At 57.6% G+C, this 19943-nt stretch overlaps 1 protein-coding gene across 2 annotated transcripts; it reads right to left on the bottom strand.

Annotated features, from left to right (window-relative positions):
- Positions 1-1075: 1075 nt before the first annotated feature.
- CALU (calumenin) lies at positions 1076-18627 on the bottom strand. 2 transcript variants are annotated; one of them, XM_005533414.3, is made up of 7 exons: positions 18564-18627; positions 12716-12946; positions 6565-6758; positions 3237-3403; positions 3075-3135; positions 2613-2812; positions 1076-1707 (listed from the first exon to the last, which is right to left on the bottom strand). In XM_005533414.3, the coding sequence occupies exons 2-7, from the start codon at positions 12934-12936 to the stop codon at positions 1603-1605; spliced, it is 948 nt and encodes a 315-aa protein (XP_005533471.2). In that variant the 5' UTR covers positions 12937-12946; positions 18564-18627; the 3' UTR covers positions 1076-1602. The 2 variants fall into 2 exon arrangements, with proteins under 2 accessions (XP_005533471.2, XP_014117393.2); XM_014261918.2 differs by lacking the exon at positions 18564-18627 and adding an exon at positions 16777-16905.
- Between the last annotated feature and the right edge of the window lie 1316 nt (positions 18628-19943).

The raw sequence follows: 19943 nt of genomic DNA, 5'->3' as shown, positions 1-19943 counted from the left end.
GGCCTCACAGGCAGGGAGGGCAGGGAGGGGGTGCTGCTCTCCATCTGTGGGGCTGGGGTGGGGCCAAAGGCCCCCCATCCATGGGGCTGAGCTCCTCATCCATGGGGCTGGGGCTGGGCCCCCCATCTGTGCGGACAGGGTGGGACTGAGCCCCCCCATCCATGGAACCGGATTCCTTCTGTGGGGCTGAGCCCCCCAAGCCCCAGGGGCAGGACTCCCACAGGCCTCATGTCCCCCCACACCCCCAGCCAGTTCCCCCCACTCACTCCCCTCCTCAGGGGAACCCTTCTGGCCCAGCCCAAGGGGGCTCCCCCAGATCCCGGTTTAGGGGGAATCAGGGAATTGAGGTCCGGCCCCCTCGGCCCATCGGGGCTGAACAGGTTTATTGAGTTCCAACCAATCCTGATCCCTTCAATCAGCCCGAGGAGAAAACCGAGGAATAAACCCGGAGGAGGCGAAAAATCCATGTCCAGAGTTGTCACAGGGCCCCAGATCCTCCTGGGTGGGGGGGATGCTAGGAGAGGGGCTGCTGCTGGGCTGGGTGTCTGCACCAGAGGCTTTCCCAGGGTTCCAAAAATCACTTCTGCCATCCCAAATCAGCCCTGGTGTCCCAAACCAACCCCGACGTTCCCAGATCGCCCCCAGCACCCCCCAAGCCCTGCATGGGGCCACATTCCCGACCCACTCACCACTGGATTTAGGGAGGGGAGGAAAAGGAGGAGAAGAAGGAAATGGGAGGATCCAGTCAGTCCTTGGAAACCTTTGGGAAAGGATTTAAAGGAAAACTTGGGAATTTGGAGATGGCCGAGCCCAATTCCACGCAGCTCTGGTGGCTGCAGGGGGACAAACAACACAGAAGAGAGAAAACCCTGGGGATTGTCCCAGAGCGGGCTGGGATGGTGGGATGAGGCCCTCCCCCAGAGGTCTGGGGGGTTCAAGGCACTTGGAGCGGGGCTGGGGGGAAGGGTCTTGCCCAGATCCCACGGGGCAGCGACAGGGGAGGAGGCTCCAACCTCCCTGGGGTCACCTCCGAGTCACCCTCTGAGTCCTGCTGCTGCTCTGACACTTCTGAGGGTTTTCTTGGGTTTGAATTTTCATTTTAATGTTCACTTTTTATTCCAATTTCACATCAATGTTTCCATTTAATTCAATTTCACTTCTTTGGTTCTAATTCCGTTTCAATTTCAATTTTTGATTTTGATTTCAATGTTTAATTCCAATTCCATTTTTAATTCAAGTTTCAATCCAATTCAAATTCCAATTTTAATTTCAATTTCAACTTTAATTCCAATTCCAATTCTAATTTTTATTCCAACTGCAATTCCACTCCCAGTCCCTCTGTGAATTTCCCACTCCCCCCCCGGGCCCCACAGCCCTGGGCAGCCCCGTCGCTGCCCCCGCGCCAGGGGAGCCGTTCCCACATGTGGTAAAACCAAAACATACAAAAATAACCCAAAAGTCATTAAAATCCGGGGAAAACCCACGAGACGAGCCCCAAGTGCCTGGGGAGTGTGGCTTTCCCGAGCCCCGGGAGCCGGGATGGGGCTTCTCCGCGGCAGAGCGGCCTCGGCGAGGGACGGAGCCCATCAACAGGCGTCGAGCCTAGAACTCGTCGTGCCGCACCAGCGCCTCCCCAAAGTCCGTGGCCTGGCTGCCCACGAACAGATCTGACTTGTCCACGATCTCCTCCCGCGTCAGCTTCCCGTCCTGCAGGGAATGCCACATCCCGCCATTCCCCCATCCCGCCATTCCCCCATCTATTCCCCATCCCGCTAGTCCCCATCCCGCCATTCCCCCTCCCTCTATTCCCCATCCCGCCATTCCCCATCCCGCCATTCCCCCATCTATTCCCCATCCCGCTATTCCCCATCCCGCCATTCCCCCATCTATTCCCCATCCCACCATTCCCCATCCCGCTATTCCCCATCCCGCCATTCCCCATCCCGCTATTCCCCCATCTATTCCCCATCCTGCTATTCCCCCATCCCGCTATTCCCCCATCTATTCCCCATCCCGCCATTCCCCATCCCGCTATTCCCCATCCCGCCATTCCCCATCCCGCTATTCCCCCATCTATTCCCCCATCCCGCTATTCCCCCATCTATTCCCCATCCCGCCATTCCCCATCCCGCTATTCCCCCATCTATTCCCCATCCCGCTATTCCCCATCCTGCTATTCCCCCATCCCGCTATTCCCCCATCTATTCCCCATCCTGCTATTCCCCCATCCCGCTATTCCCCCATCTATTCCCCATCCCGCTATTCCCCCATCCCGCTATTCCCCCATCTATTCCCCATCCCGCTATTCCCCCATCTATTCCCCATCCCGCTATTCCCCACCCTGCTATTCCCCCATCCCGCTATTCCCCCATCTATTCCCCATCCCGCCATTCCCCCATCTATTCCCCATCCCCCTATTCCCCATCCCCCCATTCCCCATCCCGCTATTCCCCCATCTATTCCCCATCCCGCTATTCCCCATCCTGCTATTCCCCCATCCCGCTATTCCCCCATCTATTCCCCATCCCGCCATTCCCCCATCTATTCCCCATCCCGCTATTCCCCACTCCTCCCATCCCACTCCCAAAATCCCCCCAGAGCTGCTGGCCCACCTTGTCCTGGTCGGACTCATAGACGAGGTGCCGGGCCTCAGCCTCGGCGTGGTCGTAGTCCGAGGGCAGAATCCAATCCTTGGTCTCCTCCTTGTCCATCTTCCCATCCCGGTTCTTGTCCCGGAATTCTACAAACTGTTCCCGCTCCGTCTTCACCCACTCGGGCTCATCAGCGTCGCCATCCTGGCTGTACATGTCACCTGTGGGGAGAGCAGAATCACAGCCCCGTCCCAAGGATTGACCCAAAAGCCTGAGTTCCCTAAATCCGTCCCCAAAATCCCAAAGCACCACCTGGGCCATGATTTCACCCGAAAATCCTGGACGGAGTGGGGGCAGGTGGAAGTTTGAGAGAGGAGAACGTTCTGGGAGGGGAGGACATGGTGGCAGTGGCTCCCCCTGGACAGGGACAGTGTGGGGATATGGCCAGGACACGCAGCAGCAGCAGCAGCAGCAGCGTCTCACCAATGTACTCCTCCAGGTCAATGAAACCATCGCCGTTCTTGTCAATGTCCTCCATGGTTTCCTGCAAGAAGATGCGGGTGTGAGCCAGGCCCGGAGCAATTCCTGCCCCTCGGTGACCACCGGCATCCAGAGCTTCCCGAAACGCCTCTGTGCTGGCCCCACCTGCACAACGATGTCCTTCATGTAGTCATACTCCTCGGGGTGCAGGAAGGCTGTGAACTCCTCCTTGGTGGCCGCCAGGTCCCCATCCTTGTCTGCCATCTTGAAGCGCCGCTCGTCCCGCACCATCATCTGTTTGTAGTTGAAGCCATCGTCAGGGTCTGGGTCGTCTGCGAGGGAGCACAGGGAGCACTCGGGTCAGCTCAGGCAGGGCAAGGACCGTGGCAACCACCAACACAACCTCAACCCAACTCAACATTCTCAATTCAACCTCAGCTCAAACTCAACCTCCTCTACTGAACCTCAACTTCAACCTCAATCTCCCTCAACCCAACCTCAACCTCCTCCACAAAACCTCCTGAACACAACCTTCTCATCCTCAACTTCCTCAACACAACCTCAACATCGTCCCAGCCTCAAATTTCTCCATTTCCTCCCTCTCAGCACAATCTCCCAACGCTTTGCCAACAAAAGCTCAGTTGCAGCCAGCACTTCTCTCCCGTGCCCACTCCCAGGAGGAGCTGCAGAAGCCCTGGGATCATGACATTCCCAGGGAGAGGCCCCGAAAGACAGGGCTCAGGGGTTTGGCCGGCACGGCCAGAGGCTCAACCTGAACTATTTTGGGAGGGGAATGTGTAAGGGGATCTCACTCGCTGCCGGGGCGGTGGCAGGGCCAGGAGGCATCGGCCGGGTGGGGCACGTGTGGCCACTTGGCACAGCCCAGCAGCAGCAGGAGTGCCAGGACACAGGGCCAGCAGTGGCCAGCAGTGGCCAGCAGTGGCCAGCAGCCCATGGAGAGCGTGGATCCTGCGGGACACTGCCGTGCTCTGCTGAAGTTAAACCAGAGGGTCCCTGTGTCCCTGGTCTGTTCCTGGGACAAAAGGCAGGCATTCCGGAGCCCTGACCAAGGGGCTTGGGATCAAGGAGCTCTGGAACATCCATTAAATACCCAAAGATTTTGACTTTAAGGCAGCTCTAGGGCAGAATGAACCCCAAATTCCCCATTCTGTTCCCAAGGTTTTGCCTTGAGAAGCAGCACAGCCTCAAACAAGGAAACCTTCAGGACTCATTAACAGACAATTCCTTAATTGCTGTTGGGCTAATTAATGGGTTTGATGGGGGAGTGGTGGTGGGGCCAAGTGGGTTAAAAAGGGTTAAACCCTCCCAAAGCTCCCAAAATCACTTCCAGCCTTGGTCCCTGGGCTGGGAGAGCTCTGGGGGAGCAGAGGGAGGGGAAGGAGACAGAGCCAGGGCATTGCTCAGAGCATGGCAGCAAAGCCACAAACTCAACCCAACAGCTCGTCTGCTGGGACAGGCATTCCTGGTCTGGGGTCCCACCGTGGGATTGAGCAATTAGCAAAAACAGGAGTGATGATGATGATGATAGTAATCTGATTTTGAAGAGAGTTTCAAAGGAATTTCCAGTCTCGGATGAAGCTCTTGGACATTTTTCACTTGACATTCCCTGCTTCCTAGGACTCCCCCCAGCAGAACCCCACTCTGCTCCAGGACACTTCTGGGGTCCACCCAGTGACTCATCGCGCTTTTGTAATTAATTAATTAACAAAAGCACTCCCAGCACCTTGTTTTGCTGACACAACACCCCATTCTGGACCCCCCAGATCAGCCCAGGGCGATGCCTGTGCCTGTGCATCCCTTGGCCATGGGTCAGCACACAGGAGACACCTCCAGAGGCATTCCAGCCCCACTCTGGCCAGGGACGGGAGCAAGGAGAAGCCAGGGGAACATTTCAGCAGCAAGGAGCTGTGGAAAAGTAATTCCTGCCGAGAGGAGCCAGAGGCAGAGCGTGAGGCAGGATCCTCCCGGCACTCCGTAAGGATCCAAGTATGTGGGAGCAGCACGAGTCGAGGCTCCAGCGGGGCCAGCCAAGGGCACTCGGCCTCCAGCGCCGCTCCAGCTTTGGAATCGGCCGTGTCGGGGGCTGGGCATTCCCCACACCCTGCTCCGACTGCAGCAGGGAACTCCTCCTTCAGCTCATTAAGGGAGTCCCATTAATTCAGGGTTTTCTCATTAAGGCTCTTCCTCATGAATGTTCATATTTTGCCTTATCCAACACCTGCAGGTCCTAAATGCCACCCCAGGCTCCTCAAACAGTGCTCAAACCCTTCCCAGGACCTCTCTGCCCCCTTCCAGGCTGGATTTACACAGGCAGATTAGAAATCCATGGCAAAGGGAGGTTTGGGAGGTGCTGTCCCAGCCCGGGGGTGTCACAGGGACTTCCCTGGCCACCAGCAAATCCAGATCCTCCCCGATCCCGAGGGAGATGGATGAGCCTCCCGTGCAGCGGCTCCCCCTCTGCACATCCCGCCGAGCAGTTTGACTATTTTTGGCAATATTTAGGAAATTAGAGCGGATTCAACGCTCCAGAGCTGCAGCTCCTCCACCCGGGCCAGTCTGCAGTGCTGGAGGCCAGAGCTGGCACAGTGCTTGAGGGTTTAAGGTTTTAACCCCAAAAGAGCTGTTGCTTCCCTCACTCCCAGGGATGTCTGAAGCCATGAACAGTGCTGGCCCAGCACGTGTCCCAAAATCCCCAAGTTCTGGGGTCTAACACTGCTCCCAGGACAAGGGAAAGCGACTGAAATCTCTGCTGATCTCTGTTCTGTGGCTTTAGGCACGCAGCGGTGCCAGGGTGGCTCCACAGCTGCAGATCAGTGGGTTCCACCTGCAGGTCCCAAATTCCCCCACAAGCCAGGAATGCCAAAGGACAGGAAACCCCCATTCCCACATGCCACTGATCCCCGAATCACCTGGATTCAGCCCAGAGCTGCATTTGTCACCACGGACATTAATAATGCCCAAGCGTGACTGCGGCGGGGAAAAGAGGGATGTGGGGTGTGTAAATGTCCCCATGGGGAGATTTCCATGTATTTTGGGTTCTTTTCCTTGGATTTCTCTTTGTTAATGCCACCAGGAGGTCAATCTGGAGAGTTGTGGAGATTTTAAAGTGTAACATTAAAGGGACATTTCCTCCAGCTGGCCCCACGTATACCAAGGCCATGTCCTACATCACACTCCTGCGCTTGTCCCGGGGCACAAATCCATCTCGGCTCAGCCCAACGCCAGCCCCGCCACCGCTCCCCGCTGCCAACCACGGACTCCCTCTGGGCCTCCTCAATCCAAACTCCCCCTCCACCGCAGCCCCATCCGGAGCCGTGTCCATCCCGCTGACCGTCACTCCGCAAGCCCGGAGCGACCACCCGCTGACCGCCGTGCCACGAGCCCGTCCTGACCCGCCTCAGGGACCCGAAGCAGAGCAGGACGTCCCAGCTGCTGCCTCCAAGAAAGGCTCATCCCAAGAGCCAGGACCTACCCAGGATATATCCATAGGTGGCATTTTTATACTCCTCCCAGGAAACAAGCCCGTCCTCGTTGAGGTCATGGCCCTTCCATTGGCGCTCCACATCCTCGTAAATCCAGCGCTTTTGGGCAAACTTGATCCAGGCCTTGAGCTCCTCCACTGTCACAAACCCATCTCCATCCTCGTCTATCTTCCCTACAATCTTCCTGCAGGAAACACAGAGAAAGCCAGCAAAAGTTAAAAAGCAGGGAGGGAATGGAAGGGGCAGAGGGGGCAAGTGGAGGTCATTATAGAATTTGGGAATTCAACCACTTGGAGAGCTTATCCTTAAAACCAACATGTGGTTCGGCTGCCAAAACTTTGGCTCAGACATGAAAATCACTGGCTCAGCCACTTTTGGACCACTCAGGTTTTGGTTTCTTCAGAAATTAAGGGTTTTAGGGGAAAAACTTCCTTTGAAGCCCGTGGGAAATACCCATCCATGCATCCTCGGACCAAGCCGGTGCTCATCAGGTGATGAGCATGGACCCATATTTATATTAAAAATGGGAATATCGGCTCTGCCTCTCCTGGTGACGCCAGGAGAAAGCTGAGGTGGCTCTGGAATTTGCCAATTCAACCATTTGAAGAGTTTATCTTTAAAACCAACATTTGGGTTATCAAAACATTCGGAAACATTTGGAAAAAAGCGAGGTCAGCTGCCAAAACTCTCTCGGACACAGAAAACACCGGCTCAGATGTGGAAATCAAGAGCTTGGCCACTCTTGAACCGCTCAGGTTTTGGTTCCTTCAGGAATTATGAATTTTAGGGGAAAATCTTCGCTGTTAAATCTTAGGAAAGCTCCACCTGCGTGTCGTCCCGCCCCGACGGCGCCGGGTGCGGAGCACGGCCACACATTTCTGCCGGGGACGTTTGGCCGCGCCGGGGGAAGCGGAGCCGCGCGGGGCCGGGCCGGTCCCACCCGCTGCCCGCCAAGCAACCGGAGCCGCGGCCCCAGCGCCGCGTGCCTCCGTTATTTTTAGCAGCAGCTGCAGGAAAGGCCGGCAGGAATGCAGGATCCAGGGGCAGATGGAGCCGGGGGGTGGGGGCTGTTTGATCCACGCCGCTCTGTGCCGGGAAAGTTTGGGGCTCCTCGGATGAAAATCAGGGATAACGGTCCCAAAATCTTTTGTCTGGTGGAGCAGGACCCTGGCTTTTTCCCTTTAACGTGAAGGTTTAACGGAAAACAGTCGAGGAATCCTGAGCTCCAGCCCAGGTATTTCAGGAATTTTAGAAGACAGGTGGAAAACATGGAATTTTTAAATTTTAGATCACTACGGCTATTAATTCCAAAAATATGGATGCAAAGGGAAACCCGGACACTGAAGCCACCTGTGCTCAGAGCCAGGTTTCTGTGTTTCAGAACTGCCTTGGCCTAGGAAAATCAGGAATTCCTCTGTGGCACAAAGGATGTTCCTGGCAATGAGAAGCTGGAGAGAGACTGGAAGAAAAAGAGGAAAAATGTGGAATTTAGTTCTGACAGTGAGGTGCCAGAGTGGGCAGGGCTTGGAGACCTGAGTGATTTTATAGAGAAAAGTATTTTTAAAATATAATAGAAACATTTCAGAACTTTATGTATCAATGTGCAAAGTGTCCCTTCCAATATTCCTGATCAAACACAGAAATATGCAAAATGTCACATAAATATTCAGAATTTTTCATATAAATATATAACAAGTCTATCAATACTATAAATTCTGCATAAAGTATCACATGAATATTAAACATTTGCCCATGAAAATACATAAACCACAAATAAATCTGTCAAATCCTTCCTATTTCAAGGAAAAAAAAACATTGTTTCCCTCTCCCAAGAAGGTACATCACCAGCAAAGGGATTTATTAGGAAAAATCCCTGGAATGGAGGACCAGAGCTGGCAGGGGTTGATGGCCAAGGCATCCAGGTTTTTCCAGGGCAGTTTCTAAGGGGTTAATTAGGGAAGAGCTTCCCAGGGAAGTCAAACCCTGTCCAGCCCAGCGCCGGGCACTCAGGAAGCTCCCAAACCTCCTCCCCACCCTGGGCTGGCACCGGCTGCTCCCGGCTGCTTTCCCAGGGCAGGAGCCACCAACCCCTGACATTTTCCCAAAGCCCCCGCTCTGCCCCGCTGCAGGGGAGGGCAGCAGATGTTGGGGAAGGGCCGGCAGCTGCCGCCGTTCCCGGCTCCAAGGGGCTGCTGCCAGTTCCCTGCTCCCGGGCACGGCGCCCGCGGCTCCCCGAGCGCGGGGAGGGAGCGGAGGCGCTGGGAGAGCCCCGAGCCGGAGCTCTGGCACAACCAGAGACCCTTCCCTTAGCCCCGCTAAAGCCCGGAGCTGCTAGAAGCGGAGCGCAATAAGGAGTTCATGCCAGGAGCTCCAGCTCGGGAAGGCTCGGCCCCTGCGGATAAAAGCGGGGCTGTGCTGCGCGGAGCGCGTCAAATCTGCCACGGCCCGGCCGGCGTTCCGGCCACAACTCGGCACAACAATGGATTGAGCCGTGACGGAGCCCTGGCATCGGAGCCCTGGCATCGGAGCCCTGGCATCGGAGCCCTGGGATCATCAGGACAGAGGCCAGGGGAGGCCGAGGCCCAGCTTCCCTCGGAGTCTGACGCTGCTCCAGGGGCATCGAGACATTCGCTCCGATTCTGCCAGGACTCAAAAAGCCTCCTGGATCCTGCATTGTGGAGCTTATGGAGCCACCAGGGCCTAGATCCAAGGGATCAAGGGGTTTTCTGGTTTAAATTGTCCCCGGAGGGAGGAAATTCCCTCGGGTCCAGGAGGTGCTGGGGGAGAGGCCAGCACCCCCTTGCCACTGGGGCCTGGATGATCCCCAGGGATGGAACCTGGCACCTCCCGCCCTGCACATCCCGCTGTGTCTGGGGGAAGTTTCCCCAGCACCCACGTGGTTGAGCTTTTCTTTCCCATCAGGGAGCACCATTCCCAAAAAACAGCCCAAAATTCACCGTGGGCCGTGGTAGGTGCTGCTCCAGCAGCAGCAAGGTTGGGATTCTTGGCTGAAAAAATCGAGTCTGACTAAAGAAAGGAGATTCAGGTGGGATATTGGGAAGGAATTCCTCTCTGGGAGGGTGGGCAGGGGGGCACTGGGCGGGCTCGGGGGTCCCTTCCCACCCAGCCATTCCATGAAAACCCAGCCCAAGGCACCAGTTGGAAGGTGACTGGAGCACAGCACCCTGAGAAGGGTCCCCAGCTCCCCTGGGAGCCTCCGTCCCCCCCGGCCCTGCTGGAGCCTGCAGTTCCCAGGCTGGAGCCTCCTGGAGCCCCGGAACAACTGCGGCAGCAGCTGCTGCGGGGGCAGCCGGCCCCACACTGCTCCCGGGAACAATCCCAGCACAGGCCGGGGAACGCGGATCCCAGGGGAAACAGATCCCAGGGGAAACACGGATCCCAGGGGAAACAGATCCCAGGGGAAACACGGATCCCAGGGGAAACAGATCCCAGGGGAAACAGATCCCAGGGGAAACAGATCCCAGGGGAAACAGATCCCAGGGGAAACACAGATCCCAGGGGAAACACAGATCCCAGGGGAAACAGATCCCAGGGGAAACACAGATCCCAGGGGAAACAGATCCCAGGGGAAACAGATCCCAGGGGAAACACAGATCCCAGGGGAAACACAGATCCCAGGGGAAACACAGATCCCAGGGGAAACAGATCCCAGGGGAAACACGGATCCCAGGGGAAACACGGATCCCAGGGGAAACAGATCCCAGGGGAAACACGGATCCCAGGGGAAACAGATCCCAGGGGAAACACAGATCCCAGGGGAAACACGGATCCCAGGGGAAACACGGATCCCAGGGGAAACAGATCCCAGGGGAAACACGGATCCCAGGGGAAACAGATCCCAGGGGAAACAGATCCCAGGGGAAACACAGATCCCAGGGGAAACACAGATCCCAGGGGAAACAGATCCCAGGGGAAACACGGATCCCAGGGGAAACAGATCCCAGGGGAAACACAGATCCCAGGGGAAACACGGATCCCAGGGGAAACACGGATCCCAGGGGAAACAGATCCCAGGGGAAACACGGATCCCAGGGGAAACAGATCCCAGGGGAAACACGGATCCCAGGGGAAACACGGATCCCAGGGGAAACACGGATCCCAGGGGAAACAGATCCCAGGGGAAACAGATCCCAGGGGAAACACGGATCCCAGGGGAAACAGATCCCAGGGGAAACAGATCCCAGGGGAAACACGGATCCCAGGGGAAACACAGATCCCAGGGGAAACAGATCCCAGGGGAAACAGATCCCAGGGGAAACACGGATCCCAGGGGAAACAGATCCCAGGGGAAACAGATCCCAGGGGAAACACAGATCCCAGGGGAAACACAGATCCCAGGGGAAACAGATCCCAGGGGAAACACGGATCCCAGGGGAAACAGATCCCAGGGGAAACACAGATCCCAGGGGAAACACGGATCCCAGGGGAAACACGGATCCCAGGGGAAACAGATCCCAGGGGAAACACGGATCCCAGGGGAAACAGATCCCAGGGGAAACACGGATCCCAGGGGAAACACGGATCCCAGGGGAAACACGGATCCCAGGGGAAACAGATCCCAGGGGAAACACGGATCCCAGGGGAAACAGATCCCAGGGGAAACACAGATCCCAGGGGAAACAGATCCCAGGGGAAACACAGATCCCAGGGGAAACACGGATCCCAGGGGAAACACGGATCCCAGGGGAAACAGATCCCAGGGGAAACACGGATCCCAGGGGAAACACAGATCCCAGGGGAAACACAGATCCCAGGGGAAACAGATCCCAGGGGAAACACGGATCCCAGGGGAAACACGGATCCCAGGGGAAACACGGATCCCAGGGGAAACACGGATCCCAGGGGAAACAGATCCCAGGGGAAACAGATCCCAGGGGAAACACGGATCCCAGGGGAAACAGATCCCAGGGGAAACACGGATCCCAGGGGAAACAGATCCCAGGGGAAACACAGATCCCAGGGGAAACACAGATCCCAGGGGAAACAGATCCCAGGGGAAACACGGATCCCAGGGGAAACACGGATCCCAGGGGAAACACGGATCCCAGGGGAAACAGATCCCAGGGGAAACAGATCCCAGGGGAAACACAGATCCCAGGGGAAACATGGATCCCAGGGGAAACACGGATCCCAGGGGAAACAGATCCCAGGGGAAACAGATCCCAGGGGAAACAGATCCCAGGGGAAACAGATCCCAGGGGAAACGGATCCCAGGGGAAACAGATCCCAGGGGAAACAGATCCCAGGGGAAACACGGATCCCAGGGGAAACATGGATCCCAGGGGAAACACGGATCCCAGGGGAAACACGGATCCCAGGGGAAACACGGATCCCAGGGGAAACAGATCCCAGGGGAGACACGGATCCCAGGGGAAACAGATCCCAGGGGAAACACGGATACCAGGGGATGCACAGCCGGATCCCAGGGGATGCACAGCCGGATCCCAGGGGATGCACAGCCGGATCCCAGGGGATGCACAGATCCCAGGGGATGCACAGCTGGATCCCAGGGGATGCACAGATCCCAGGGGATGCACAGATCCCAGGGGATGCACAGATCCCAGGGGATGCACAGCCGGATCCCAGGGGATGCACAGATCCCAGGGGATGCACAGCCGGATCCCAGGGGATGCACAGCTGGATCCCAGGGGATGCACAGCCGGATCCCAGGGGATGCACAGATCCCAGGGGATGCACAGATCCCAGGGGATGCACAGCCGGATCCCAGGGGATGCACAGATCCCAGGGGATGCACAGCCGGATCCCAGGGGATGCACAGCCGGATCCCAGGGGATGCACAGCGCATCCTGGGGTCCCAGCAGACACTGGAGGGGGAAATCTCCATGCAGGCTCTGTTTTCCCAACTCCCAGCCAAGTCCTTCCAACTGAGAAATACCAGCGAGAAATACAGGGGCTGCAGTGGCACCCAGAGAACACGGAGCCAGCACAGCACAGCACAGCCCCCCCCGTCTGCTCTGGAGTTCTGGGGAATGTCTGGCACTGGAAACGGCTCCGGGTGACTTTCTGGGGAATGCCTGGTGCTGGGCACTGAATTCCTGGGCTGTGCTGGGGGTGGTCGCTGCGTTCCCACTCCGGGAAGGGTTGGGGGGCTGTCCTTACCCCAGGCGCTCCTTGCTCTCCTCTGGCGTGAGCTGGTCGAAGCTCTTGGCCTCGTCGGCACCCAGGAAGGCGTCGTGGTCGTAGTCGAAGCTCTGGGCGTCGTCGTGCTCGCGGGCGCTGAGCGGAGCCTCCCGCACCACCCGCTCCTTGCGCTCCGTGGGCTTCGCGGAGCCGCACAGCGCCCACACAGCCACGCACAGCAGGAGCCGCGGGAAGCGCATCGTGCCGGGCCTGCGGGGACAGGGACACGGCTGTGGGACAGGGACAGCGGGACAGGGACACGGCTGGGGGACAGGGACAGCACTGTGGGACAGGGACAGGGGGACAGGGACACGGCTGGGGGACAGGGACAGCACTGTGGGACAGGGACACGGCTGGGGGACAGGGACAGGGGGACAGGGACACGGCTGTGGGACAGGGACACGGCTGTGGGACAGGGACACTGCTGTGGGACAGGGACAGGGGGACAGGGACACGGCTGTGGGACAGGGACAGCGGGACAGGGACACCACTGTGGGACAGGGACAGCACTGTGGGACAGGGGGACAGGGACAGCACTGTGGGACAGGGACACTGCTGTGGGACATCGGGACAGGGACATGGCTGTGGGACAGGGGGACAGGGACACGGCTGTGGGACAGGGACAGGGGGACAGGGACACGGCGGGGGGACCGGGACAGGGGGACAGGGACACGGCTGTGGGACAGGGACAGCACTGTGGGACAGGGACACTGCTGTGGGACATCGGGACAGGGACATGGCTGTGGGACAGGGGGACAGGGACACGGCTGTGGGACAGGGACACGGCTGTGGGACAGGGACACGGCTGGGGGACAGGGACACGGCTGGGGGACAGGGACAGGGGGACAGGGACACGGCTGGGGGACAGGGACAGCACTGTGGGACAGGGACAGCACTGTGGGACAGGGACACGGCTGTGGGACAGGGACACGGCTGTGGGACAGGGACAGGGGGACAGGGACACGGCTGTGGGACAGGGACACGGCTGTGGGACAGGGACAGGGGGACAGGGACACGGCTGTGGGACAGGGACACGGCTGTGGGACAGGGACACTGCTGTGGGACAGGGACAGGGGGACAGGGACACGGCTGTGGGACAGGGACAGGGGGACAGGGACACGGCTGTGGGACAGGGACAGGGGGACAGGGACACGGCTGTGGGACAGGGACAGGGGGACAGGGACACTGCTGTGGGACAGGGACAGGGGGACAGGGACACCGCTGTGGGACAGGGACACCGCTGTGGGACAGGGACATCAGGACAGGGACACCGCTGTGGGACAGGGACAGTGCTGGAATGGGAAGGGACAGGAGTAGGGCAGGCTGTCTGGGAAAAACGGGGATTAGGGCAGGTTGTCTGGGAAAAATGGGGATTAGGGCAGGCTGTCTGGGAAGAACAGGGGTTATCTAGAAAAAAATGGGGATTAGGGCAAATTATGTGGGAAAAATGGGGACTAGAGCATGTTATTGGGGAAAAAACAGATTAATAACAATACAGATGATGGGAGCAAAGATTATTAATTAATCCAGATGATCTGAACAAAATGATAAATACAGATTGGGCAAAAGTGATGAACTAATGCAGATTGTCCAGGAAAAATGGAGAATTACTGCACATGGAGTAAATGGAGACTTAGTGCAGATTATGTCGGCACAAATTACTAATAAATGCAAATTATCTGGGAAAATGATGAATTCCAGCATGTTCTCAGGGCAAATTGATTAACTGATCCCAATTATCAGGGCACTATAATGATATGGGTTATCTGGGGAAAAGTGAATCACTGACAGGGATTATCAAAGCACAGGGATTAATTGACACAGATTATCAGAGTGCAGGGATTAATTAACAGATTATCAGGGTACAGGGATTAATTAACACAGATTATCAGGGTACAGGGATTAATTGACACAGATTATCAGAGTGCAGGGATTAATTAACAGATTATCAGGGTACAGGGATTAACTGACAGATTATCAGGGCACAGGGATTAATTGACACAGATTATCAGGGTACAGGGATTAATTAACACAGATTATCAGGGTACAGGGATTAATTGACACAGATTATCAGAGTGCAGGGATTAATTAACAGATTATCAGGGTACAGGGATTAATTAACACAGATTATCAGGGTACAGGGATTAACTGACAGATTATCAGGGCACAGGGATTAATTGACACAGATTATCAGAGTGCAGGGATTAATTAACACAGATTATCAAGGCACAAGGATTAATTGACACAGATTATCAGGGCACAGGGATTAATTGACACACATTATCAGGGCACAGGGATTAATTAACACAGATTATCAGGGCACAAGGATTAATTGACACACATTATCAGGGCACAGGGATTAATTAACACAGATTATCAGGGCACAGGGATTAACTGACACAGATTATCAGGGCACAGGGATTAATTAACACAGATTATCAGGGCACAGGGATTAATTGACACAGATTATCAGGGCACAGGGATTAATTGACACAGATTATCGGGGTGCAGGGATTAATTAACACAGATTATCAGGGCACAGGGATTAATTAACACAGATTATCGGGGTGCAGGGATTAAGTGACACAGATTATCAGGGCACAAGGATTAATTAACACAGATTATCAGGGCACAGAGAGTTTCAAGGCTCGCTGCATGTGGACAATGTCCCGTTTCCCCCGGAGCTGCTCCTGAGCCCATCCCAGAGCTCCTCAGAGCAGCAGCTGGGGCTGGGAAGGGATCTGGGGGTGGGGAGAGGGGTCCTGGTGGGAAGGAAGGAGGGAAGGAAGGAAGGAAGTGGATCCAGATGGGAGGAATGTGAAAGACAATGTGCAGCACGCTCTGCTCTCCCTCCTCCCAACATTCCCTCTCCAGAGCCGCTGCCGCTGGAATCCTCCCCCACCAAGCCGATCCCCCCGGACTGGGACCCACCTGATCAAACCACCCAAATGCACCTGGGGCCAATGGCAGCTCTGGAAGGATTCCAGAGGCCGATCCCTTTAAATCCCAACAGAAACTCAGGCATTCCCCGCGCTTGTCACCCAGATCCCGACTTAGATCCAGGTGTTCCCCACCCTGATCTCTTTAAATTTCGGTCGAGGTATTCATCACCCTGATCTATTTAGCCTTAAATTTTAACCAAGATATTTCTGGGGTTTAACTCTTTCATTCTAAATTTAATCCAGATATTCACCATCCAGAGCTCTTCAATGCAAATTTAACTCAATATATTCCTCATCCTTATTGTTTTAATCTAAATTTAAACTCAAGATATTTCCCATCCTTACCCTTTCAAATTTACATCCAGGTCTTCCCCACCCAGAGCTCTTAAACATAAAGGTAAACCCAGGTGCTCCCATTCCTTAGCTCTTTAAATCTGTGGTTTAAAATCCAGGTATTCCCCTTTAACCTGAACTCACACCAGGAATTCTGCCCTGGGAATGACCCTGGAATGACCAGGAGTGACCTGGGACTGGTCCCACGTCAAACCAAGACAGTGGAGGCAGGACATGGGAGAAAGGACACGGAAAAGCCCTTTCCTTCCTTTTTTTTTTGTTTGTTTTTGAATGGGGATTTATCAGACCATTCAGAAAATCCACAAATTTCAGTTCCTTGGAAGGGGGGGAGGAGAGGGCATGGTGAGGAGATTTGGGTAATAAAGAGTAAAAGTCACTTTTTTAGTGTTTCTGGGGAGGAAAACCATTCCAGGAGGGAAAGGCAGTTCCAGGTGTGAGTGGAGCTCTGGATATCCCCGTCCTGAGGAGCTGCTGCTCCCTCTGGGCACTTCCCAGTGGCCAGAGCCTGCCCAGTGTCATGCTGCTCCCAGCCTGGAGCACAGAGTGACCTGCAGTGGGTCAAACAACCCGATTTTATCTCCCAGTGTCCACACAGAGCCCATTTGGAAGTGATTAAAGAGGGACAACCCAACCTCCAGCCGGATCCAGGCAGTGCCAGGCGCTGGGAGGTGCTGCAGGGAAGGTGCTCACAGAGACCAAAACCCACAAACCAAGAGTTATCCATAAACAATTATCCGTAAAAACCTGGCAGCACCAGCAGCTCCTGCTGACCAACGGGATGGGCCCCTGGATTTTCTGTGGAGATCCCAAGATGAGGGAAAAGCAGAGCCCCTCTCCTCCCGACACGGGCCGCTGGCAGCACGTCCCTTTTCCCCCAGTAAAGGGATCTGAAGGGGGAACTGCAGGGAAGCCGGGAACAGGAACCAGTGGAGGGAAGATGTGGGGTCAGAATGGGGGTCCAGACCTTCAGTGGGGAGGAAGTCGGGAGCCCAGCAGGGCTAGGTGGGATACTGATGGAGGACCTTGGGATTCTATGGATGCTGACAGAGGAACTTGGGATTTCAGATGGGTTCAATGGGCTGTTGATGGAGGAACTTAAGATTCCAGGTGGGTTTGCTGTACTTCTGACTGAGAAACCCGGAATTGCCATTGTTTGCTATTTGTTTTCCAAGAGGAACTTGGAATCCTGCACTGGGCTTGGGACCGTGGTGACATTTAGAGGAAACTGATGGGAAAAAGCCCCTCTGGACACACATTTCCCATGTGGGAGGCCAACAGGATCCCATAAAAAACCCAAAGACAAGACAATTTGCTCAGGTTTGGGAATCGGCCTCTGTTTTTACGGGATTGATCCCACTGGAGCAGCCAGGGAACAATTAACGGGGACTCCATGGTGCCACAGCCAGGGTGAGGGGTGCGGGTCTGGGAAATCCTGGCCATGATAAAGCTGTATGGATGTGGGGGAGACACCGGGAGCCAAAACCGATCCCGGGACAGAAACGGGCTGGTCCAAAAAGCAGCCGCAGAGTTTTGGGGTCACTGATGTGGGAGAGGAACACGAGTTTGGGGTGACACCTCCTCTGCCCAGAGTCCCCGCGCAGGGCGGCGCCGATGGTCCCACAGCCCCTTGTCCCGGGGGTCCCACAGCCCGTTATCCCGGTGATCCCGGTGTCCCGGGGGTCCCACAGCCCGTTATCCCGGTGATCCCGGTGTCCCGGGGGTCCCACAGCCCGTTATCCCGGTGATCCCGGTGTCCCGGGGGTCCCACAGCCCGTTATCCCGGTGATCCCGGTGTCCCGGGGGTCCCACAGCCCGTTATCCCGGTGTCCCAGGGGTCCTACAGCCCGTTATCCTGGTGATCCCGGTGTCCCGATGGTCCCACAGCCCGGTGTCCCGGGGGTCCCACAGCCCGGTGTCCCGGGGGACCCACAGCCCGTTATCCCGGTGTCCCGGGGGACCCACAGCCCGTTATCCTGGTGATCCCGGTGTCCCGATGGTCCCACAGCCCCTTGTCCCGGTGTCCCGGGGGACCCACAGCCCGTTATCCCGGTGTCCCGGGGGTCCCACAGCCCGGTGTCCCGGGGGACCCACAGCCCAGTGTCCCGGTGGTCCCACAGCCCGGTGTCCCGGGGGTCCCACAGCCCGTTATCCCGGTGTCCCGGGGGACCCACAGCCCGTTATCCCGGTGTCCCGGGGGACCCACAGCCCGTTATCCCGGGATCGGTGGATTCCCGCGGGCCGGTCCCGCCCGAGTCGCTCCACTCGCGGGCCCGGCGGTCCCGACCGGCCCAGCCCACCCGCCCTGGGCCCGGTGCGCGGGAGGCCCTGGGGCACAGCAGCGCCGAGCCGCGCAGCGCAGCGGGACGGGCCGCAGGACTCCCGCCCGTTCCCATGGAGACCGGGCCCGGCGCTGCCGCCGCCGCGTTCCCGCCACACCGCAGCGGCCCCGCAGAGCCGCTCCCACCACTCCTTCTGGCCCCGAGCCCCGGCCCCGACCCCGGTGCCCATCCCGGTCCCTTGCCGTCCCTCACCGTCCCCACCGCCGCCGCCGCTGCCGCCGCCGCTCCGCGCACCGGAAGTCGGCGCCGCGCCACGCCGCACGGCCCCCCGCGCGCCCGCCGCGCCCACCAATCACGGGAAGGCCACGCCTCCCCCTCCGGGCCGCTCTGCATTCCGATTGGTCTCTTCTGCCGCCACTCCGCCCCTTTGCCCGCCCCCGCTCCTCGCTCCGCCCCCTCCGCCCTCCCCCGACCACGCTCCCTCCGGCCCCGCCCACCCCGCCGGGGACACAAGCGCTGATTGGCTGGAAAGCGCCACGTCCTCAGGCGCGCGCCGGCCGCCGGCCACACCCACCGGGGCGCCCCGCGCCGCACTGCGCACGCGCGTGCGAGAAGGGTAGAGTCACGTGTGTGAAAAAGGCGGGAAAAGGGCAATGAGGCCGCGTGTCCCTCCCTGGTCACTTCCGGTCACTCACTGGTCACTCCCTGGTCACTCTCTGGTCACTCCCTGGTCACTTCCGGTCACTCCCTGGTCACTCCCGGTCACTTCCGGTCACTCACTGGTCACTCCCAGTCACTCCCTGGTCACTCCTGGTCACTCTCTGGTCACTCCCGGTCACTCCCTGGTCACTCCCGGTCACTCCCAGTCACTCTCTGGTCACTCCCGGTCACTCCCTGGTCACTCCCGGTCACTCCCTGGTCACTCCCGGTCACTCCCTGGTCACTCCTGGTCACTCCCTGGTCACTCCCGGTCACTCCCAGTCACTCTCTGGTCACTCTCTGGTCACTCCCGGTCACTCCTGGTCACTCCCTGGTCACTCCCTGGTCACTCTCTGGTCACTCCCTGGTCACTCTCTGGTCACTCCCTGGTCACTTCCGGTCACTCCCTGGTCACTCCCGGTCACTCCCGGTCACTTCCGGTCACTCACTGGTCACTCCCAGTCACTCCCAGTCACTCCCTGGTCACTCCCAGTCACTCTCTGGTCACTCCTGGTCACTCCCGGTCACTCTCTGGTCACTCCTGGTCACTCCTGGTCACTCCCGGTCACTCCCTGGTCACTCCTGGTCACTCTCTGGTCACTCCCTGGTCACTCCCTGGTCACTCCCTGGTCACTCCCGGTCACTCCTGGTCACTCCTGGTCACTCCCGGTCACTCCCGGTCACTCCCGGTCACTCCCTGGTCACTCCCGGTCACTCCTGGTCACTCCCGGTCACTCCCTGGTCACTCCTGGTCACTCTCTGGTCACTCCCGGTCACTCCCGGTCACTCCCGGTCACTCCTGGTCACTCCCAGCTGTTTGCTGTGTCCCAGCTGAGGGCTGGGCTACCATGGAGCCACAGAGTCACTCGTGCCCACTCGACCTGCCCTGAACCGGAGCCGCGGGGATCTCAGTCCCAGCCCCTGGCCCTACAC

This window comes from Pseudopodoces humilis, chromosome 5 (assembly GCF_049639895.1).
Source record: "Pseudopodoces humilis isolate 2021_Gansu_Grassland_sample_001 chromosome 5, ASM4963989v1, whole genome shotgun sequence".
Lineage (NCBI taxonomy): Eukaryota > Metazoa > Chordata > Aves > Passeriformes > Paridae > Pseudopodoces > Pseudopodoces humilis.
This window is presented reverse-complemented; position numbering and strand designations above follow the sequence as displayed.